Source organism: Paramormyrops kingsleyae, chromosome 7 (genome assembly GCF_048594095.1).
Source record: "Paramormyrops kingsleyae isolate MSU_618 chromosome 7, PKINGS_0.4, whole genome shotgun sequence".
NCBI classification, from domain to species: Eukaryota; Metazoa; Chordata; class Actinopteri; order Osteoglossiformes; family Mormyridae; genus Paramormyrops; species Paramormyrops kingsleyae.
In genome coordinates, this window is record NC_132803.1 from 17,788,472 (window position 1) to 17,813,853 (window position 25,382).

Sequence of the window (25,382 nt, forward strand, 5' to 3'; positions counted from 1 at the left end):
TAAGAAGTTCGCACAAATAAATGAAAAAGGGAAGAGTGTGGGATAACCTGAGGATTGTAATACACTAAAAGAAAAAAAACTGTGCATTTGACTGTCAAAGACTGAGCCATGCCGGAACTCATTTTCTGTGCACCTATCATAGTTAAAAACAGCTCATTAATAAGCTCGGCTTAAAAATGCTTTACAGGGCAGGTAACTAACTTTGGCTTCATATCTTAAAGAATTTTGACATTGAGAAGAACAGACGTCCTTAGACAGCACAACTAAATGAATGTGCTCTTCAAAATAAGTTGGATATGGGCGACAAGCTTTCAGATGCCCTCAAAGGCAGATATTTCACAATGGTGAACGGGCATTTGCCACAGGAGCCAGATAAACCTGGCAAAAAAGTAAAGAAAAGCAAAAACCTGACAACAATCCAAGGTGTTACTGAAGCGCGCGTTCATACTGTATGCTGGACAGTGACCCAACACTACTGCACACTCTGGAACCAGTTGGCTTCACAGCAACGTGCCAGCCATTCTGAGACCGGAGAGCGCCTCCATCTGTTATAGAATGGCCGGAGTCCAGGCTGGGTCTCACCTTGCTCCTTGTGGAAGTCCTGCTCTGTCATGGTGACGGGCATGAAGAGCTCTCCCACCGCTGGCTGCACGGACACGCTGAACTGGTCCTCCTTGGTGCTGCAGCAAGAGACACAACTATTTCAACAGCGGCGCGGAAAAGCCACCCACATGTCACTGCCACCAATGAACCGATGGACATTTTCTTTAAATCTGATGCCTTTTTACGTCGATGACACTTTTTTTTTTTTATAACCTTTGCGTTTCAGTGTTTTGTTTCACTTTAAAAGGGGACAGTGACACTGGCTGCCACATTTCAGGACGCTTCCGTCCCGCCGAGCACAGCCGGCAGAGTCCCGGAGCGACGGCTGGCCCCTGACACGCTGGCGCGCGGCTTCAGCTTTCTGTGTCCGCATGTGTTACTTTTTGTTGACCCGCGGCTCTGACATTTAGCAGAGATGCCCAGGAAGCCATCATAGAGAAAGGAGCCTCCGCAGAGACTCGGGATGCCGCCATGGACAGAGGCAGCCAGACGGCAGCGAGGCGGAGGACGGCCAGGTCCCCAGAGCCGTCTGCTGTAGATTAAAAACCCCCGTGACGGGCCGCTCCACTACGCCTGATCTTGCTGGTCGGTCTCGTCAGAGCATCTCAAAGGGGAGATTTTCGGGGGGGGGGTTACGCAGAGATTATTTTTTTCATCTTTACAGTGTGAGGAATAAAACCTTTTTGCTTCTCACGGAAGTGCTGGGCCCCCCCCCCCCCAGCACGGTGCCCATCCCCGGCGGCCAGGGAGCGTGAACACCGGCAGCTGTGCATCTGTCCACCACGGGCTGCCCATTAGCCAGCTGGTAAGCTGGCACATTCCTGCCTGACCTTCATTAGCCCCCCGCCGCCCGCACCGTAATGGCCCCCACGCTCGTCACCTCACCTTTGCATCTCCGTCCACAGGCGGGGAAATCGGCCGCCACGCAGCGAACACTCCGCACACCCCGATTACACTGTTAGGGTGCTCCCTGCCGCTTAACTTTAAGATAACAGAACTAAGACGTGAAAATTGAATGGGGGGGGGGGGGGGGCGGGGGTTAGTGGGGGTTGCCTTGTCTGGATGTGGCCGCGTGCTGTCAGACCCCGAGCCGTGCTCGCCAAAGCGTGGGTGCTCTCATTCTGTTCAGCCTCCCTCCCCCCCACCCCCCCCCCGTACCACTCACGTTCCATCTGAAGGCTTCCTCATCACCGAAGACCTGGGACGGCACCCCCCCCCTGCCCACTGAGAGAGCTCACCGCAGGGCCTGCGCGCCTCAATTCTAAGTTTCGCCATTTGGCATCACGCTGTGCCCGCTTTACGATGCATGGCAGTGTTAAAGAGAACAGCATGGAACGGGGGGGCGGGGGGAGGAAAGGCAGCAGAGAACCAAAACGAGGGACAAACCAAATTTCAAAGCAGCGGAAGGAAAGTCAATGTTACAGGATGAGAGCGATTCCTCATTATTAAAGATACACAGCAAAACCTGTCATTATCGCGCAATGATTATTATTAAATGTCTAGTACAGGAATAAAAGGAGCTACAGTGAAGTGTATAAGGTCTGGCGTCTTTTTCACGCAACGTTTCTGTCCGTCAGTCAGTCTGTTTGGTCGTAGTCTTGTTTTTTCATGTGCGCCTTTTTTTGTATTTTGGTCTAGGTATCATGGTGAACGCATTGAACTTGCAATGGAAATTAAAGGTGAAGTTGTCTTTATGGGAGGGGGGGGGTGGCAAGATTAATTGAAAGAGGGGGGTGGAATGGAGCTACAATAAACCCATAGAATGTCTGAGTATTAAACAGAGAACTTTCTATGGAACATTCTAGATGTTTCTGGAATAAATGTTAACTTTTAGGATGAAGAACACAGTTTATATTAAATTTCCAATACAACAATGAAAGACCTGACTACATACTACTGGCAGAACATTTTAAAACTAGCAGCAATGAGTTTTGCTTTGGAGCAGAAAGCCACAGGGTCCCACTGAAATGTGGGGGTAATAAAATGTCACCAGTGTGTGGTGACAAACGCGATCAAGGAAGGAAAATGAGAGCTGCTGTTAGGCCTAATCTGTCTGACAATTTTGGCCCGCAGTGCGATTCCCGGGACTTTTATAAAATGCAGAATTATCAGCGGCGCTTCCAGCACATGCTCGGCTCTGACCACCTGATGATGGCTGGTCTGACTGAGCTGCAAACGTCCCGATTGCCATGCAAAGCACATTTCTGATGATTGGCGTTTGGTGCTGATTGATCCCCCATCCCTCCTGCCCCGGAGCGGCTTTCTGATAACACCATCGATCGCCGTGCTGCCGATCGGTTCTCATTTTCTGATTTGGACCAGGGCAATTAAGAAAGTGAGTAATTGTGATTACACTACTACAGAATCAATTGTATTTGATGGAGTTCTTTGGGGGGGGTGGGGTTGCCTGTTTGGAAGGAGCAACAAGAAAGAAAATGACGAATGGTTTTGCATTGTATTACTTCTATATGCGGATACACCTTCGCTGCATAAATGCATCATAACCAAAGTGCATTTTAATAAACCCAATATGTCGCACTGGACTAATACTCGGTGCTGGATTATACACAACAGATATTAATTCACCTCTAAATGTGGGTAATATTTCATTTTTGGTAGACCCCCCAGTACTATGACACTTGTAGAATGAATAATTAGCATAATGGCCATTCTGAATGTGTAAAGCTTTAGGTGTATTACTTCACGACAGCCTCCACACCCTTGCAGAATCTGCCAAGCTGAGCAGATTAAGAGCAGCTCCGCATCTTTGAGCCCCCGGGGGATGGAGGACAGCATGTGATGCCAGATGATGAACTGCACGTTTAAAACGACGCGTCTGATGGGTTCATGGGACGATGCTTCCTGCCTTAAGGACTAATCTGAAGGGTTTTCTTGCTGTAGATAAAAATGTGTTTCATCACAGGCTTGGAGAAGTACAATGGTTATTCTTCAAGAAAACCCTTTGGAGATATGTGTGCTTTTCTTCTGAGGTATTAAACAACAGCCGACAACAGGAAAAGCAGTTTGACGATGGATGGATGAAAATGGGCATATTCACTAAGCAAGCATCTTAGATGCCAGATAAACAAAAAGAAAACAGGTATCCCGTCTCAATGTCATTATAACCAAACTAATTAAAACATACAAAAAATAAAAAAGACATCAGCGGCATACATAAGAAAGGGTGAGTTTATGCAGTACATTACACAGGAAACTCAGACAGCGAGAAAAAAAAAACATATTAACGCATCCTGGTTTCATTTGAAAAAATGAACGATGGTTCCCAGATGAAAAGCAGCAATAATAATGCAACGATTTCTCTCTCACTGCTGCAGACCTAACAGTCTGTAATTTCACGAGCTGTGTCATTGGGCTCACATTGTTCTGATCATTAAGAATAATCCCACTTTAATGCAACAGGCTAATCTATTTACAGCGATATTATTCATATCTAGGCATTCTACAATATCGATCAACGCTGCTCACCTAATAAGAGAATAATAAACAATTACTTGCCCCCATGGAGGGAAAGGATTGTTTTTCTTAAAATCTCACCAGGGCAGCAGACCTTCCAAAGTAAAAGAGAATGAATAAGGAAGAACGATTTTCCCAGAAATCAATAAAATATAACAGAACTGGCAGTGTTGTCACTGGGTCCAGAGAAGCATTTATTGCTAAAACGTTATTTCCACTATGTTGAAAAGGATAGAGTGACAAACTGCTTAGATCAGGGGCCTCTGGAACAGGGGCCCCCTCGCCACCAGAGCGGGAACAGGGGCCCCCTCGCCACCAGAGCAGGAACAGGGGCCCCCTCGCCACCAGAGCGGGAACTGGGGCCCCCTCTCCACCAGAGCGGGAACAGGGGCCCCCTCGCCACCAGAGCGGGAACTGGGGCCCCCTCGCCACCAGAGTGGGAACTGGGGCTCTTACCAAAGCTGGAAGCTGGCAGCTTGAGTGGAGTCATTGAAGTCGATGCCCATGGACACGGTGATGGAGGAGTCAGGCTCCAGACGCTCTGGAAGGGAGGAGGGTTTGGGTGAAGAGGCAGACGTGGCTATGAGGTACCTACAGACACCACCAGTACTACCTGATCAAAGATTCAAAGCGTTGCACAGTTTAAAGAAAAAAAGTTGTATTAAATTTGACACAATCCACTGTAATGAGCATGTGTACACTGGGTGTTCAACATCTCTGCACTAAAATACGACCAGGAGAATGGTGAAGCTGACTGTACTGTGGGCCTTTGACAATCAAAATCCAAAACCAGAACTCAGCATAGACTGCTTTGCTAACACAGGAACTGCACTGGCCCATATACAATACATATAAATCGATAAATCAAGAAGCCTTTTTTCGTTTTAAGAGGAGTGGGTACTGTGAACGTACATGAATGAATTACACTGCATCAGAGTATGTGTCTGGAGATTTTTGGGGGACAAAATAAAAGAGGGAGCAGACGGAGCGACGGGTCTCCATCACGGCCTTACTCACCGACGGCGGCAAAGCGGTGGAGGCTGAGTGCCGGCGGGGAGGCCTCCCCCACGCGCAGGTCCTGCACCGGCTGCTCGCCGCAGTTGGTGAAGGTGAGCTGCACGGACACCATGCGCGGGTCGTAGATGCACGGCTGCCTAGGGAAGTGGTAGCATGCCGCCAGGCCCTTGCCGCTCATGCGGTGCAGCAGCTCGTGGGACATGTGGGGCACGAAGACTGGGGAGCTGACCTGGGGCACAGAATGGGGGGGGGCAAAGAGTCAGGGCACGGCGCGCATGCCTCGCAGCTTCCATTAACACCGCAGCTCAAATGCGTATGCATGTCGACTTTGTCGAGTGAAACATAATCAAATCAAGGCAGACTTTCCGGGGGGGGAGGGGAGGGGGTATAAAAAAATGCATTTCCGGTTACAAAAGCGTCCATTTTTCAATTTCTCTTAGCTTCCCTTTTATATTTAATATTTTGTCCTGAAACTGAATGTGACACACCTACAATACAGAAGCACATCCCTCCATTACGGGCGACAGGACCTCACGCCCCAGCCTCCTCAATTAACATCAATTCAAACAGCAAATCTATTCGCTGGCCGGGGGACAATTTCACAAACTAGCTTTAAAAAGGACAAGTAGGCTGGCGAGAGAGCAGTGGGGGGGGCTGTCGGGGGGCACAACAACTCCCATCACTCAAAACATGAGTGCGCACAATGGATAACCTGCTCTCCGGGGGCTAAAGAGGGCCTTTCATTTTTCCACAGCACTAAACTAATTACCATAGTGTCTATATAAAAGGACCGAAGAAGAATGGAAAGACAAATAAACAGAAACTTCACTTATTCTGTAAAAATGTATTTCTGGCCACGAAACATCCTGCATTAGAGGGGTTTCTTTTAGCTTGAAAACGATAAAACCTTTCACATGCCGAGAGCCCTGGGTCCACTGAAAGGCCGAAGTAACTCAGTCACCCGCCGGACCAGGAGCCATGCATTTACGGATTTGGGCAATACAGCAGCTAGTGAATGAGAATGGATGTGCGCGCTTGATCGCATGTACGTGTCACCATGAAATATGCCGAGGTTCTGCAACATGTGGTGAACGTCTGCGCTGGTTTTTCTTACAGCGCAGCATTGGAATAATCTTAAAGACAAGAAAATAAAGAAACTATAAGCAGCAGGAGCAATAAAAGCAATGGCGTTGAGTACGCAGGGTACATTTCGATCCCAGCTTGTGTAAATGAACCTCTTGTAGAACATACCTGCATACAGCATATTTACACAAAACATACTCATGGTATATTACGCATAACACTCACACAGGCAGTATATTAAACTCAACACATACAGCATTACACACAACACACACCATATTACGCATACACATCCACTAAGATAAGGCATATTACACATAACTCACATATACAGCGTATTATAAATAACACACTCATACTGTACAGTACATTACCCATAATGCACACACACAGCATATTATACATAAAATATACACAGATAGCGTATTACACGCAACACCCACACACACAGATTATTGCACACACACCCACACACCTACAGCAAATTACACGCGCAGAGACACATCGGTGGCTATTTTCTGAGTGAACACTTTTAACGTCAGCGTGGCACCAGTGACAAATGGAAACGGGGAGTGGATAAAACACAAGCAATTCAATGCATCATTTATTTGATTCGCTCAGATTTGGAAAATAAATAAAACAGAGCAGCCTGACTGTATCAGCCGCTTGACATGTTGTGACGGGTTTGTATAAATAGTCGGACAATTACAACAGACACAACCTAATTTCCAGTGGAAGCGTGCGTGACTCTGAGCCCGTCGCTCCACAGACACGTATTTTATCACACTTTATTACAGCACGCAAATAAGCGTGGAATGAGAGTGCACATAACTGTCTACTTAACACTCACTGAAACATTTATAAGAGCCGTTTGCCACAACTCGAATCAGACGGGTAGGCAGCCGAACGGAGAGGAGCCTTTTACGACACGCCACAAGGCAAAAAATAAATACTAAGTGTGTCAAACGACAAACTTCACCGGTAATCGACCATATTATGGGCGCCCATACAAACCGGTGGGATTGAGAGGCGGAGATGACCGACAAGCGGTCACTGGTGGGTGTTAATCCGTTTTAGTGCCGTCCTAAAGGGGCAGAGCTGGAGACGAATATCTAACACACAACTGCAGACTTGTTCTGGAATGGAAACGCAGAAAAACAAGCAGATAAAACGTTATAGGGTAACATTGAAAGGTTGTTAGTAAATATACTCTGTGGCGGCAGAGTCTATTTTACAAAGATTAAAAATGACAAAATGTTTCTGGCAATTTTATTAATTTAACCACCAAATACCGATTCTCATTATTATTATTATAATAAAACAATAAGATTTTTTTCCTTTTTCCAATTTAAAAAACACTGAAATGATTTTCATGTCAATCGCTTCCTTCCAGTAAACCCTGTCCAGTCTGTCTAACTGAAGGTGGCAGCGGAGGAAGAGTCAGCGAGAGTCAAATATCCAAAAGCAGCCAAGCATACCTGTTTATCAATACTCTGCCTTAACCTCAGCACCACTGCGGTGACACGAATCAAATGCCCCTGGCACTGAGAAGGTTAATAAGATGGCCTCTTGTCATGGGGGCTCCGCGATGGAGGCTACCCCCTACTAAAAGTCGGTGACAGAAAATCATTTTGGTCTAACCATCTCGCTGACAGCAACGCGCCGGATCCTATTAGATCAGAGCGAAGAATCGTCTGACCAAGTAAACAAGTTGTTGTTGAATTAGTAGGAGTCTGGGACAGAAGAGAGTAATAAAAGGTTTCCTTCTCAAGCCTAGTCAAGGACTGATCCAAGATGGTAAGAGACCAAGGGAAGCCTTTAAACAATTATGGCACAGAGCTCCTCCATATAGTCCTCATTTTCTGTCACATTTCTGCTAACCTAGTGACGGGAAAACCTGTAAAATGTTTTAGACCCAAGTAACCAGAAGCGTTTATTGACAATGCTTCATCCAGAGAGACTGAAACATCTAAAACACTGATCAAGGAAACATATTGTGTTGTATCGTTCTTGGCAAAGAGAGAACAGGCAATGATATTTTCTGAATATCTTATCCTCCTGAAACCATTTCAAAAGTAACAGACCACCCTATTCTTGAAATTTTGTCAATTAACTTTTCTAAAAACTAAAAACACTATAAGCTAATAAAAAGGTACTGTATGAACAGCTAATCAACTATGCAAGCAGATGTCAGACAAATGCGTAAGCATACTAAGAACGTGATATTCTGCGCATTTTGTTTTCTTGTTACCTCAGAACTCCAGGGCTGGGGGTCTGAATCCCACCTGTGCTGTTTGTGGGTGGTCTGCATGTGCTCGCCGTGTTATATGCGGCACCTTCAGTACAAACACATACAGTTGGGCTAGCTGACATCATTATACTTCTCAAAGTGCACGACGATATGTGTGTTTCTTGGGATGGACTGACACCATATCCTGCTCCGCAATTCTGACCAAGATAAGCTATTTGAAGAAGGATGGACGGATCGATGGATGGTCAAATAGTCAGGGAAATCAAGACGGTACAAAAGATGCTTTTAAGGCTTAAAAAGCATATTATATTCAGAATTACTCATTTTAGTCAAGTTAGAATTTCACGTCAGTCATAATTATTCAAATTCATATCAAAATAAACAAAAATAAACTATCACCCCTACCACCAACACTTACCACATATGATAATGAATTTCTCAATTACTCGCAGTTAATCTAGTTATTAATGAGTTCAAGCATTAAGGCCCTTGATGTATTTAACATACATTCAGACGCCAATGAACACTGCAGACGGACACATACCCCTGGCGACCTCCAATCATCCTACAAACGCACTTAATCATTAAATAGTGGGGATAATAAAGGTGGATAATATGCACTACATGTGCAGTGGGAAATCAAAACTGAACCACACTGAATTTACCGTATATGAATGGAACTTTCATGAATATTTAAATTATTATTTTTTCAGCGATATATTGAATGTTAAGGATTGGTTACAGGCACCCGGGGGGGTCCCACGTTTGGTACCCAGTGCTGCCTGGCTGGGATGCAGGCCGACAGCCTCCCTGTCCTGGATAACAGGAGTGGAATAGGTACCTGAAAAAGCTGCGGCTGCATATTTAGTCAAAACTGAGTTGACCGAAATTGGATCTCTTCGGTTCAGTTTTATCACATAACAAAATATTCTAACCGAACTATGGTCAGATTTGGAATAAGTACACTATCATTTACCTACCTAGTTCACATGAGGGTGAAGTCAAAAAAACTCTCAAGGGCTTTTTCTGAGTTTCATTGTGTTTTGCTTTTAGGGCAGCATTCAGTAAACTTATTTGGGGTGGGGGGGGGGGGGGGGGGCGGGTAGGGGAACCGTACCGAAAGTTAAATTCCAGACTATGCACTTCGGAAACTTCCACAACTAGAGCCATAGTGCTGAAATATTCCAAATGCAAATTTTGATACATAGGCTAGAGTAATGAAAGCACGGTGGCAAATTAATTTTCATCTGAGCACAGATGCATCTTGCACTCCAGTACATCCAGGAAGAGAGAAGAGTAACTGGTGCTCCTGCCACGTCACATGGGAGCAGCTGACAAACAAGACGGAATGGATGAGGGCGGAGCTACGCCCAGCCGGGCCGCCGCCTCCTCCGGCCCCCGATCGAAAGCTCACTCCGCGGGCATTTGTTTCCCTGCATGCTAATGACCATTAGTGATCACCGAAGGAGAGGCAGCAGAAACACGGTATGGATCGCCATCTCCATCACGGGATTAAAATCCCGGTGAGATTCCTTGGCCTGACTTAAAATCAATGACACAAATCACAGCACTCAACGCTGTGGTCTGCAGGGGGAGACGTCTCCAGGGGAACTACTGAAAAATGGGTAGGACCGCTTACAAGACAGTCTACTCCCAAATCGGTACATGACATCACATGTCAATGAGGCAGCCCCAGTACAGCACATGCCAAACTAGAAATGCAACGTGAGCACTGCCGTTCGATTATGGACAACGTGGTCTGGCCTTAAAAATCAGCAGAACTGAAGAGCAAATTTCCAAAACTTACCCAGTCCACAGAGTTTTCAAGAACATTTATGTGGACTTACTGAATTTTTTAAATTTAACCAATGTTCTTCAATGGATTACATGGACACAAAATGGGTTTTGGTTCCCAATACTGTAATACACGATCAGGAAGCCTGGTCTTAAGGTCATTGATGGTCTCATCCCAAAAACAACATAAAAAAATGATTTAAAAAAAAAATGGACAGAGTGAGTTTTGGAAATTTGTTCTTCACTTGTAAACTTACATGCCTCTGGGCACATGTGACCAAATACACAAGCTAACTAAGCATTGTACCAAAATGCACAGGCCACTAAGCCTGACGAGGCAGTGCGTTCCCAGGCTTCAGAGTTGTCCAGCATCTCAACATGCTGCAGGTCAGGCAAATATTGGCACTGGGCTGTCATATCCCAGCCCCCCCCGCAACAGAACAGAAATTTATCTCGGAACTTTTGGGCGTGTCACTCCAGTCTTTGTCAATAAGAGAAGCTATGATCTTTAATAACACCTGTCGAGATTTACAGCTCTGACGAGGGACTGTCACTGCTCAAGGTCCTGCTTGGGCTTCAAACTGCTTATCACCAGCTGACAAACTGGACACCCCAAGAGGATTCTTCCTAACACTGAGTTATCCCTCCTTTTCCAAGTGTAAATAACGGGAGAGTCGCCGGGGTAACCTTGACTCCCAGTCAAGCCTCCTCACCTTTCAGTTCCCAAAAGACTGACAACGAAGAGAGAAATTGATTGAGAGGGTCTATTATGTATCAACTTAAAGAAAGCTGGCATGATTGATGAGGCCGGCAGTCACCTTCAATGCTCGTGACAATACCTGTATCCTTTTTGTCAAATGACCTGAGAAGCCTGCTGACATATTCAAAGTCACCATAACCGTGCACTTTATTGCAAAGGTGGCCTGTCTGTGTAACAAGGATGTAAGGGAGAAAAAAAGAACTTTTTTTGATGGTGACTGAATGTGCAAGATGGCTAAAATTAGCATATCCATGCTGGGACTTTTTCCAGCTTCTGTACGTAGATTTTTCTTACTACGGTGAATCTTGCTTGCTGACCACACACACGCACACACACACACACACACACACACACTTTTTTTACCAATAAAACTCAGTCATCTAGCAGGTAATTAATTAAACAAAGCTTCCTTTAATTACAAGAGTTCCACACAACAAAGAGAATCAAAATATGAGCTGAAAATATTTATGTTAGAGGAATTATGGGTACAAATACTCATTTGAAAGCTGTAATAATTAAACAAAAATAAACTCATTCAAATTCCCATTTAAACAAAAATCAACTCCTATTAAATTTAAGGGCATACAATAGTAGAGGTTGATATTGGCAATAATGTAATACCGTATTTAAAGCATTATGTATAATATTTATCTATAAAAGGAGATTGCAACTAATGATTGTCATGATAATAGCATAGCATAATGCCTATGTGATTTTTTTTTTCTCTTCACAAAGGACAACAGGGCTGTCAGGGAAAAAAAAATGTAAATATAGTAAAACGGTGATAATCAGCAATTTCAATTTGAGGATTTGGGCAGGAGTGAACTATATGGTGTTTAAAGCCGACACAAAATTCTGACATTTGTTTAATTGAGGCATTCACATTTATTTATGAATTGCCTTCCACTCAACAGATGGAAAATTAGCTTGCGTACGAGGCGGAATTACCTCATTAAAAGCAATTACGGGGGTGACATTTAAAGACAATGGTTAAAAGCCTCTTTGCCTCTGAGCATTATCGCAAATGAAAGCTCCTGGACAGAGGAGAGGAAGGGGAAGGTGGTGCATGAAGTCAGCATGCAAAAAAAACAACAACAAAAAAAAGCAACAAAAAGGCCGGGGCGGGCCGTGGCCGGGGGAGAGCGAACGCGCAGGCACACGCGCAGACACACGCGCAGACACACGCGCAGACACACGCGCAGACACACGCGCAGACACACGCGCAGACACACGCGCAGACACACGCGTGAGGAGCCGCCGGACTGGACGAGCGACGTACTATTTCCTTTGGGCATTTATTACCTGTTAAAAACCAATCTTTGGGTGAGTGGCAGTTCAGGGTTTTGGAGAGCGGGGCCCGCAATATTTCCCGGGGTCTGCTGAGTCATAATTAAAGCTGAACCGAGTGGAATTGGAGAGGGAAGGTCAGCGAGGTGCCGAATGAGAGATGAGGCTGGGCTGATGGGCACCAAATGAACAAATTATGATGGGCCCCACTCAACGTGATGAGGTCAAACGCTTGTTTCTACCCGCTGACAGTTCAATTTCCCCGAAATGTCTCCCGATTCGCGATGAGCTAATTATGAATGAAAAGTTATCAACCGCCCACCCAGACGGCGCCTTAAATACTATTTCGTTGAGATTCTAATGTCAAAATGTTATTAGAGAGCGCATGTTGGCTGGGGGGGGGGAGTGGGGGGGTTTCAAACACAATAACCTGAGTTAATCTAAACGCTATCGATAACCATGTAGTCATTTTCTAAAAAGCTGCTCAGAGACACATTCGTCGGAGGGTGGATTAAAAAAAAGAAAATCCGAAAATAGCATAATAAATTGACATGGAGATTATTTATTATGTGCATTTTAAAAATTTTATAAAATTCATTTTTTAAAAATGTACTGGGGGTGCAAGGTCTTTATGCGTGGAGACAATTTTAAACCCATTAAATCAGAAATGTTTTAACATTCATTATGCTTTTTTTTTTGTAGAACAACATCCCCCCCAAGCGCGCTGGCATTCAGCATTTGGTGACGATTCCAAACCCAAACTCGATGCCTTACAGGCGGCTTCCATTAACACAGAGCCTGAAGGTTTCAGTATCATCTCGACTCCCTTTGATTGCTGCTACAGACTGAAGCAAGCAGACTGTCACTCAAACATTCAGACAGGCAAATGAGGTTCCCTCAGTCAAGCGAAATAATGGATGTGTGATCTGATTGATAGAATGGGTGGGGGTGGGGGGGGGGGGGGGGCTTGAAGAATTCTGGACATACCAACGGCAAGGCAAGTGCGACAGGTGAGAGTCTTTCCCACAATCTGTTTACTTACAAATTCATTTCTCCATGGGGTGCCCCACCCATGGTGTAGAAACAGGACTCAGCGGATTTCTGTGTGACTTCCAATGAAGTGACACTTCATTGCTAATTCGGAATAGAAAAAACATCGGAGGCCCCCCTCAATCAGCCAGAACACGAGGACCAGGTCAGGTGCCCCCATCTGGGACGCATCCTGACACAAATCCAAGCACTGATCATACAGGATCAGAAACGTTACCCAAAAAACTGCATCCAAGTCATACCAAATGTGGCCCACTTCAACAAATAAGAAAACACCTTTGAACAGTAGGGGGCGCCAAACCTAGAGTAAGGTTTGCGGCGGCGTAAATGCTTTACATGCAGGCTGAATAGCTTTCTGGCAAAACACAGTGATTCAAAAAAAAATTTTTTTGCGCACATTTTTTTAGGAGCTATCAGACATGACGTAGGACGTATTCGGTGACCCTTAGAATTTCCATCGGGGGCAGACAGAGGATGGAGGCAGTCGCTGAGCGCAGACAAAAGCCTCATTTCAATTCTAACAGCCATAATTGAAGGTTAATTCACTGACTCGGGATTAACAAGGGGAGAGCACATGACGGGCAAGCGGCAACCTTTAATAATGCAGGATTAGAACAACACAATTACGCCGAGAGTCACCATTATCAACCCTGAGTTAAAACATGCTTATGATAAAGAACGGTCTAATTTCTTTGCCTTTTTAAAATATTTTTCTTTTCGCTGGACTAAATAAAGCAAACTCATTAAATAAATTAGCTTTGTAAATGGATTAGCAAACTGATTATAATAAGAAACCTCTTACATTCTACCGTACTCTCAAAGGCAGTGAAGGCAGAAACTGTAAACAGAAGGGAAAAGCAGTTTTAGGATCTGCACTGCTGTTACGACACAGGTTTATATGCTAATAAACAATTTTGACAATCTCTTTCCTGCACGCCGACTTTTCATGGCATTTTCCCCCAAAGAGCATTACCCAGAAATCCCCTGCACTGAAATGCCTTCAGCCATAATGTCCTTACAGAGATAAAGGACTCAGGACAAGCCGCTGGCTGTGTGTCACATGAGCTATGATTCAAACCGCCCGAATAGGGCATGACCGAGGGGCCAGCCCGGTGACAGCCAATCAGATGGCAGCCTGTGTCCAACACAGCAAGTGCAGGGCAAGACCCCCCATCAATGACCAGGACATTCAGGCTGGGCCACACTGCTCCAGCTCTCAGAACTCAAGGAAAGAGTGTTACAGTAACCACACAAGGATCTGATGGCTGGACACTTACTGGGGGGGGGGGGCAAGGTCAAATATTAGGTACAGGGGGCAATGTTTGGTGCTCAGTGTGCCGATACTTGGTACCTGGGAGAGTAACTGGACCTCTTACCAGAGACTGGAACAAGTCTGACTTAATGATAGAGCAAAAACTCCAGAACAAGCATCAGTAACTAATGTTCAGCCATAATTTAAAGGCTTATCTTAAAATGCATTCAGACTCTTCTGATTATGTTATGGCCTGAACATGACAGTGATATTCTGGCATCTTTTTCACATCAGTGGGGTTTCTGCCATTTCTGCAAATCTGAGGGATAAATAAATCAATACCATTAGCTGACCAATGGTTCAGTACAATTAATAACTCGCATATTGCTACTGCAATTAGAAACACATTGTTTTACAATAGAGCTGAAAACTGTGTTTTCACTTCTACAGTTATGCACATGACAGCAGACTGTTAAATATACGCCGTTCACTTAAGTGAAAAGCTGGCATAACACAGGCGCTCCATGACTTACGGGGGGGGGGTCACATTCCAATAAGTTGTATATGAATATGACATGAAAAATAAAAATATATATTGTCACTGAATAAGAAGCGAATTACCAGTAACTGAAAAAAAATGAATACAAGTTTATTTGGTCAAACAGAAATTTTTTTTAATAAACATTGTACGTTATATTGTTAAAAACCGTGTGATGCTCACAGCTGCAATAGAGAATGGAAGCGTGGCTGCATAGATGCTACCATCACCCAGCATCGGTAAAAAGTATCAGACGGCGTATCGCTAGCCTGTGAACACACCAAAATTCAAAGCTGACTACCGAACGTGCAGTACTTTTACAGAAAAATTATACAGTCGAAATAATGTAAGTTGAGGAGCGTCTGTATATATACTGGCGAGAGCTAATGAGCATGCAATTTGTCACAGGTGATATTAATTTACAAAACCGGCCCTGTCTGTCCAGCAGAGTTGGTGCTGAGCCGTAGCCATTTAACATGCCGGATTAACCTCCCAGACGTTCCTTGAAGTTAACCAATCACAGCTAATTCGCAGTTACTTAAATTTCCTAACGGGGCACTCTACCGAAAATGAGCGCAATGTAACCCGAGGACTCATTATCGAATTCTTACAAATTCCTGGAAAATCTGCACCTTTCACCAAATGTGGGGGGTGGGGGGGGGCTTATCACAGGCAACATGCGTCACTTTGCTATTACTAAGCATTACGGCTAAATGGGGGGGGAAGCCGAAAGAGTGTCACTCCCAAAGCTGAGGACCGCTGATGAGACACAGCTCTGTCCCCTTGGATAGACTCACACTTATAAAGCAATATCCAATTACAGAGCCAGAAGCTTTGTATAATAGCCTGCAGAGCCCAGTCCAGGAATAGAAAAAGCTGCACATATATATGGAATAGAATATCAGGGTCACTTTCTCGTCTATTTGCCTTATATCTCCATTCCTCAGATACTAATTAATTTCTCAGCGCTGCAAAGCCGCCGCTGCTCTGAGCTCCTTAATATGATTCATTTGGCCTTTTACACAAGGGAAGGTTAAAGTATATTCTGTGGGACTGAACTCGAGGTCTCCCCTGGCATTGAGACATTCTATCCCTATGTAACGAACCCTAGCCAGAGCATGGCAGTGAGAAGCACATCAGACGTACCTTCAATACTATGTGCAGGAAGCTGGTTGTGGAAATTTTGGGGGGGGGCGGGGGATAAATAAGGAAATTTGCATGGAAGTGTCACTTTGAGATATGACAGCTCCTTAGAATAAACTCTGCTTTACATGCACATATTTAATGCATATATTATATAAAATCACTTCCTGGATTGCACTGTCCTTTCTTTGTACTGTTCTTCTGATCTGTATTACACTGTTCTTTGTCCTATTGTTCCCCCCCCCATGCACCTGTTCCCAACCCTGCAACTGTGGCATAAGGGCTGAGCGATATCATATGATATTATTATTATATAATCACCAGGGCTTCAGATGACAGCCGCAACATTTGGCCAGATATGATATACGGACATTTATTTACGCCCACAATTTAAGCAGTTTAGTAGTATGGCTAAAATATTAATGAGGCTTTGTATGACGCCCAAAAGTCATTATTAGTATAAATACGGCATATCCTTATGTTTAATAAATGTGTCAGACTTTGAACTGCAAAAAGTACCTCCACACCGCCGACGTCTTTTTACCTTGTTTATCCACAAGATCTCCTCTTTTAAAAGATATCGTGGCTGCTCTTCTTCACCGCGACTTCAGTGCATATTGCACTGAGGTATACCAAACCGTAGTACACCAAAACAGTATTATGTGGGGTGCTCCGCTAATCGAATTTAAGAAACAAAGTTTATACAGATTACTAACTTTTGGGTATCACAAAACGCATCTCATTAATATTTAAGCCATGCTACTAATACTCTTACCAAATTATGGGCGTAAATTAATGTCTGCATATCACCGAAAAGCTGGCGTCCGGAAAAATGCTTCGTCTGTCATCTGACCAGGGCGGTGATTATTGCGCATGCACAATATAATATCAATATGATATCGCCCAGCCCTAACTGTGACATGTAACAAAATTTGAAGCTCCAGATGTACCTGGTGACATCAATTGAGATTGTGGGCCCCATGAAATTATAGCGAATTGGGCCCCTAACCCACAACAATCCAATTATGTTCCCAAATTTGGGGCCCATGGAATCATCCTAAATCCCCCCCCCCCACTTCAAGGCACCCCCTGGTGGCAGTGATGGGAAGGTTAGGACTTAAAGAAGCTCCAGCCAGTATCACAAAAACAGACAATTCAGGATTCAGGTCCTAATTGTTCAAACAAACACATAAGCAGGGATGACAGCAGGTTCCAATGAGATGATGTTAAGGGAAGATGAAAGTGACCCGGCAAGCAACATTGCGGCCTGAACACCGCGACAGGGGAATCCTTCAAATGAGGAAAGAGTCGTCAGGCTGGAAAAGGTCAGCAATCAGACACAGGGTCTGCAGCGAGACAGCGGCCGACGGCAGAGAGGAGCCACGCACAGCCGAGTGCTGACAGACCAGGGGGGTTCGGGGGTGACAAAGAGAGGCCATTTGCCACTGAGGTAGGGTGGGGAAAAAGGTCAGTCCGCGAAGGACATCCCTCACTGCACATTCACCCGAGAAAGACAACTCGTCACGTCAGACAAAAGAGATGGCAAAGAAATACACACACACACACACACACACACACACACACACACACACACACACACACACACACATATATATATATATATATATACACATATATATAGATATATACACACATATATATATATATATATATATACATATACACACACAAACACACACATATATACACACACACACACACACACACTCAGTAGCCTGAGGAAGTCATCCAGGCCACTGTGCGGCTATGTGACTAAGGTACACTTCTCACCTCAATGGCTGCAGAGACGCCGGAGAGGGACAGGCCTTCCAGGTCACTCAGCAGGCTGGGTGAGAGAATAGAGGCCTTGGGCACGGATGCTGAGACGGGGTTGACTGCAGGGACAGAGCATGTGGAGTTAGTTAATGGCCGGGCATCACTCAGGCAGCGAGACCTGATGCATACACCACTCACGCTGAATACCCAACCAAGTGTTTATAAAAATGGACACTTAATAACAATTATGGCTGTCAGGCTGAACAAAAGTGTTCAAAGCCCCCTAATACTATGTATCATATCTAACACATATCATGATCTGCGTATCATCCACTATCCAGCAGCTCAGGGACATGACATGCAGAGCAGAAGTCAGGCTAAGAAGCTTGGGAGACATTTATCACACACTGTTAGTTAAACCCAGTTAGTTCTCCATAGTGCTCATCACGCTAAAGAACAACAGGCAGGTAAGAAAGACAATCTGACTGAATAACCTGAAATACTGTGAAAATTAATTAGGGAATTACAAAAACATAAACGCGTTTCAGAAAATTTCCTACTAAATGTATAGTCCATGTTCAATATTATTATTATTATTATTAATGACTGAATGAAAGAATAAAAAAATAAAACCAATGCCATCATAATGCTGCCAAAAATTGCATCAATTCAGCGAAAGAACTTAGAATACACTGAAATTTTATTGGAAGTTACTAATGGCAGTATTTTGCAGAAATAACTGATAGTCAAACTTACAGTCATCTAAATCCAGCAAGGACACCTCCTTTTTCACCTTTACTTCAGCCTATAAAAACAAAATAACAATGATTAGGAAACTCAGCAGAACAGGCCACTCTATTAGCGCTAATAACGGGGGACAGACCAAACGATGCCTTCGTTAACCACCGGAACTGTTCGCAGCTCAGATGAGCGCCTAACAAATTGGAGGTAGAGCTGACATGCCAGCTTGCAGGTTGTCCCGATCGCGGAAGATCACTCTGCGTGTGCACGTCTCTCAGATCAGAGCACGGTGACCCTGGTGATTACCTCGATTTGGCCACTGGCAGCAAAAACAGCCGGAAGGACAAATTTCCTTTTCAGAGGGATAAACGCACAGAGTGCTGCTGTGGAAAAGTGGGCAGAGATACTGCTTTTGACATTTTACTACAGTGAAGAGCCAGCAAAGCACCTGAAACGCATCCTGACCACTTTAGCTACTGGAAAGACTGCTGTGTCAGCAGGACAGGCACGACGACACAGGAAAGCGCTTCAAAAGTGTTCCAACAACAGCTTTTCATTTTTCACCAAGCGGTAGAAAAATCTAAAAATTGTCTTCTTTGGTAGACTTATTGATTGATGAAATGCATGAGAGCATGTTTCTGTAAGAAGTGGTACCTACAGAATCTCTAACATGGCCAAGAAAAACACAAATTCAGAGTTTCCCAGGAATGAAAAAAAAAACTTAATACCACACATGAAGTTTACAAGCGCTGAATATTACTGTTACACATAATATATGTGTTATGTTATTTAAAAAAAATAAAATACACCTTACGACCTTTTCAGATTATACAATGAATAACTCATCCCATGCCACCCCAACCAGGAAAAGAGGTTAGTGGATGAATGAATGGAAAACTAAAAGTCAGCATCAATATCTGACAAAACTCAACATATAAATTTAGGATCTCCATCACAAACCATCACAGTGTAGACGGACAGGTAGCACTGCGCATTAAGCGGATTTTGACCACTGGGGGAACACAACCGCATGAAGCCCTTTGTCTAGCAACACAAGAGAACAAAGGCAAGGATGGAAATTCCCAATTCAATGTCAACAACCAAAAATGCGGGTAAACAAAAGATTGCAAGGAATAAGGGCTGAAACAACAGAGCCGAAACTGAGATGGCGTGACACAAAGCCTCCTCTCTCTCCAACGTAAACCATCATCCAAGAATGTATTCCTCCACCCAAAAAGTCAAGGGTCAATTGTTTGGGCACCTGAAACCAGCAGAATTCCGGAATTTGGAGTGCCAGAAGGTGGAGGCCATTTCCCACTGCGCTCTCCATGCATTACCACAAGCCTTTGGTACACTATGATCACTGTGCTACGCAGCCTTAACAATAACCAACTCGAACCTGGAGAGAAACATTTAATCTCACTGAGAAAACAAGATTAAAAATGAAATAAACATATACAAGTAAACATATCTTGCGGAAAAATAATATACGCAACATACTGCGTCAGCTTGCATTCAGCATTCAGGTCTGACAAAACGTCTGGCATCGATATCAATTCTACATCTACATTTTCTCCTGTGTAATTTTCATTAAACAGTCGCGCTGCTCAGCCATCAGAAGTGACGCTCTCGTTCCACGTGGCTCACGGTAGGATGACCTCGCACGGCGGGAATTACAGAGCGCGCTCCGCTACTCAGCCAGTCTCACTACATCGGGCACGATGAGAGCGCATTTTAAAGTTACGGATGCGTTTCCTATACACATAACCCCCCCCCCCCCCCCAGTATCAAAGAACCATAAAATTTCACTCTGATATTACAGACAAAAAGAAGTCTCCCAAAAGAGAAGTCTAATGCCAAAAACAAACAATGAAGTCAAACGCATATCCTATCAAATATTCCCCAATCGGCTATTCATCTTGGTAATAGAGACGGAACTTGGGAGCTCCACACAGGGCTTGAAGCGTGAGATTGAGGATTTCTCTGGCACAATGCATAATTCATGGACCCAGCCAGCAAAGTGTGTAAAATGAGAATTTCACAGCGTGGAAAGAGCAACGGAGCCAGGGAGAAGAGGCAGGAGAAATCACATTCCACTGTGCAAATTTTATTTCTCAGCCTCTCCGCGTTCGCGCGACGGCGCCATCGACGGATCCTCCGTCGTCGTGTCCCTCCTGACGAGCAGATCAGGAGACGAGAATTTAGATAAACAGGATGGGTGGGAGGGGGTTCTTCAGAGATTTGGTTACTTAAAGGTGCGTGTTTCATGCAACTCAATGAGCTGAAAAGACGCGATAATTTATGGTGCGTGCGGTAACAAAAAATGAAGACTTCACAATCGACCATCTGATCACAGCAGAAATACTGCAACAATGTGGGAAGATCAGTTGATATACAAATGCATTCAAATAACCGAACGATAAATGTATTGCACATCTTACAAAAAAAAAGATAAAATTAAGATAATATAAAATAAAAAGATAAAAAAATAAATATATACTGAGAAAGTGTTATAAAGACATAACTGTAATAATTAATAATAGTGGGAACTATGACGAGGACAAAGTATTAATGTAATGGTGCAATACAGTGAAAGTCAGGACAAAAAAAAAAAAGACCATTAGCACAATGTCTATCTGCAGTTCGCCAAAATGCATGTTCCACGCCTGCTTTCTTTGATAAAAGCCTTCATCTTGTTAACGATCATTAAGAGGAGTGTGATGGAACTGCACGGATTATCACACTCCATCTAAGGGGCACGTGACACTGATCTTTAACTGTGTCACCGGGGCAATGAGAGGCATCTTGATTGAAATGAGGGTCGCTGAGGTGTCCCACGTCGGACTAGCTGCAGGTCCAAAGCATTGCCTGCTTCATGTGGAGGCCTGGTCTCAGATTGCATCAGCGGTCTGTGGGACGGCCTTTCAAGCAAAACCTGAGGCCTTCTGGTCGCTCGCGAGCTATCCATCATCCACCCAGGTTTACCAGAACCACGTTTGCGGTTGTCATTTTTAATCTATTACAGCAGGTTTGGTCTTCTTAAATAAAGAAGAAAGACTCTCAATGCACCCAAATATTAAATATCTATTAATAGTGAAGACTAGTGATGTAGTCAAGACCACCTAAACCAAGACCAAGTGAGTACTAAGGCCAGAGTGTATCAAGACCAAGACAAGACCAAGACAGGGTGAGACCAAGTCAAGATTAGAAACAAGTTACATAATACAACACACAAAATGTGGCGCATAGGCACCATCATGGGGCAAGGCAGTATGACTGAAAAAAATTGTGCCACAGTATAATTTGAACCATGGATGTTTTTTTCTCAAAATTTCAATACAAATGTTTCTGTACAAATGTAACATTTTTTTTCCCCAAATAAGATGCACCTTATTGGTTGCATTTGAATTTTAAAGCAGGATTACACCCAATTACAGTACTGTGTTAACCCTTAGAACCCTATCCATTTTTGAGCATTTTTCTATCCTTTCGATTTTAGGCTTATTATATTGTATGTACATGAGTTAGCCATACTGTATATGCTTTATGGTTTTGTTTTCAGGACATTCTGGGCTACTTAGGTGTCATAATTTGATATGTAAATGCTGACAGTCTTGATATTATCCTTCATATGAGGAAAAATTACTTGCGTGTATTGAAATTGTAAATTTTTTGTCTCATCTAATACAGAAAATCGCAGGCATTACAAATATAATCTTATAAGATGTTGAGATTAGAGTCTCGATGTGGGAATGCAGGGGTTTCATTGGGGGCCTTTCTATGGCTTAGTACTGTGATCCATTTAGCAATTTGTTGAAATTATATGAAAGACAGCAATGCCTGGTTTTATACATTTTTTTATTTATTACTTTATAAACATCTGAAATTGAAATATAAAAGCACTGTTTAGTTTATAATCCACTCAAACACAGACATTTTAGAGTCTAATGCTGAATGTTTATCGCTATAATTTTTTCCCGCCTATATATATGCTGTGAGTGGTAAAGTGAAATTTGAGAATGAAATTTTTGGTCGGCATTTTTGCCTCAAACAACAAACCAACTCTGCAGTACATCATTGTGTTTACATGTAGGAGGTTGTCCAGTTATACGATGGGTGCGTCTATTTCAACTGATTTGACGGAGCTCAACATCAAACATACATATACAAACTTTTGTGAATAAATATCAAGTAATTGTCTTCCTAATAAATAGAATGCTACATTTTGTTATTTCTAGTAGAACTCCAGCCCATTATTGAGTGTTTTTCTATTGCTTTATTTATAGGTTTATAATAAATAAATCATAAAATAAACATTTTGGTAACACTTTCTATGAAGCCCAAATTCATAAAGCCTAGTAACTGTTCTGATAATTCACTGTAATATTCATAATGTATTACAGACACAACTATAAATATTTATAAAAAGGCATAACACATTACAGTCATGTTTATAATGCATTATGAATGATCTATGAAGGTCTCATTTATAATGCACTATGAATACCTTCATAATGCATAATAATAGATGGTATAACAATTAAGGATGCTGTGTGCTGCATTATGAAGGTATTTATAGATGAGACCTTCATAGAGCATTCATAATGCATAATACACATGACTATGTTATTCCTTTTTATGAATAGATATAGCCTGTTTATAATGGTCTATGAATGTATTATAATTTATTATGAAGGTATGCATAATGCAATAAGTGTAACCAATATTTTTTTCCCCAGAAGGGTAGTATGTGGATAATTGTGGAAGAGAATATGCGCTTTGTTTTCCGTCTAATGTGAATAATATCAATGTTTTATAGATTATTAGGGGTGGTTTTTCATGGAAAATGTTGAAAATATATGCCTCATTGTGCAAAGGATTACTCTGGAATATTTTAGCGCACAACAGGTGGAGCGAACAAGACCGAGTCAAAATAAAGTCGATTCTGAGACGAGACCAAGACTGTAAAAAAGTCTCGAGAACTACACTACTACTGAAGGCTGATAAAAAATACTACTACTAAGGTGAGCAACTTGAAAATATTAAACAATACAGAGATCCATATGCCTCCCACACAAAGTGACTTTATGAAGGTGACGTTGTCTCAGCTGTAAAGCGCTGGACGATATACACAGGGCGGGTATTTATTTCTTATACATGTTGCCATGGCAACAAAATCTACTTCTGACAGCTGCAGCCATAGACAGTGACTCACCTGCTATAAAAAAAAAAACTCAGTCTTACATAGAGCTCAACGTCCACAACAATGACGGGGCGTGATCTCCCAGGTGTCCGTGGGCACACGTCACTTCCACTTAAAGGGCCAAAAAAGGAAAACAAACTTGCATGCCAGGTGCCAACCCCATTTGTGGAATGACCTTACTTGTGTTTTTTAATGATTTCTTAACAAATCTGATGCTCACGAAGGGTGCTGCTACACACTCTCTAACAGAACTCTACTGTGATAATTATACCAGAGACTCCAAAACCACCCAAGCTACCTAGGGAAGCATGCTAGAAAGCCACGGCCGTCATTTAGCATAGGAAACCATGCTGTCTGCTAGCCTTGGCTGTACGTGGGTAAGCGGTGTTCTGTATTTAGACAGCAGAACGCCCCTGAAGGACCACACCTGACTTACCTTGGGCTTTGAGATCTGCTTCTGCTCCAGCCCAGCACTGCCATCGGAGTCAGAGTCCGAGTCTGCCTCAGAGGAAGACTGGGAGCAGGAGGAGGAGCCGGAGGAGGAGCTGGCTTTGGGCTGGAATTGGGTGCCTCTTGTTTTGGGTTTTGGTCTGATTGCTGTCTTCTCATCTTCTGAGTAACTGAAAGAAACAATTAAAAAGGGCTGCAGAACCAAAAATCATTTATTAAGTTCGTAAAATATAGGTGCTTTGAAATGCACTAACCTCCAAAGGAATGTAACATTTAGAAAGTCTTAAAAAAAACACAGAAGTAGCCATATGTACAAGCTTGACATCCTACAGAAGACAGTAATGCCAATAGAAGAGACGGCCCACAGTATAATCCTCACAGCATCACAAGAAAAGATCCCGGCGGCAGAAACTTTCGGGGACCAAAGGGAAACACATCCAAGTCTAACAAAGATGCTGAGGATCAATCTGCGGGCAAAGTTAGAAATAACTACCTTTCTATGCAGCTGGCAAACCAGAACCAGAACCAGAACCAACAAGTCTGCAAGAAGGCTGAAGACGAATCTGTTGTGTTTGCAAAGTTAATTTAATATTCCATTATCAGACTGGATTTTGCCCCCCCCCCCCCAACCCTACTTCAATTCTGCCACATAATGAATGTTTACCTTGCCTGCCTGGGATTTTCAGATGTGGAATTAATGAGGAGAATGTGATGGTAGCTGGCTTTTTAACTTTGCGATGATGAAAAGCCAGTATTAATTTAGGCTACAGATTTCATTTGTTCCGAACAGGAAAAACAATATAAATCACTTTTAAAATCATTAAATCCTGACTTAAATTAACCAAGTCATAATTAGGGCATTATGCTCTGTTTGTTATGGAAGCAGTGGGGTGAGCTGCTTTAATTAGTGTCTGTAATGGAGGGAGCGGCTAGGCCAGTACCATCACGGCCGGGGCAAGA

At 43.4% G+C, this 25,382-nt stretch overlaps 1 protein-coding gene across 2 annotated transcripts in view; it reads right to left on the minus strand.

Moving 5' to 3' along the window:
• Nucleotides 1-25,382, minus strand: part of ap3b1a (adaptor related protein complex 3 subunit beta 1a) — an 80,665-nt gene that overhangs the window by 13,525 nt on the left and 41,758 nt on the right. For both annotated transcript variants that reach the window (XM_023823058.2, XM_023823057.2), the window contains exons 20-25: nt 24,409-24,592; nt 18,785-18,833; nt 18,044-18,147; nt 5,095-5,323; nt 4,534-4,618; nt 583-680 (exon numbers count right to left, since the gene is read on the minus strand). In XM_023823058.2, coding sequence (XP_023678826.1) covers nt 583-680; nt 4,534-4,618; nt 5,095-5,323; nt 18,044-18,147; nt 18,785-18,833; nt 24,409-24,592 — 749 coding nt within the window. The remainder of the gene's footprint in view (nt 1-582; nt 681-4,533; nt 4,619-5,094; nt 5,324-18,043; nt 18,148-18,784; nt 18,834-24,408; nt 24,593-25,382) is intronic.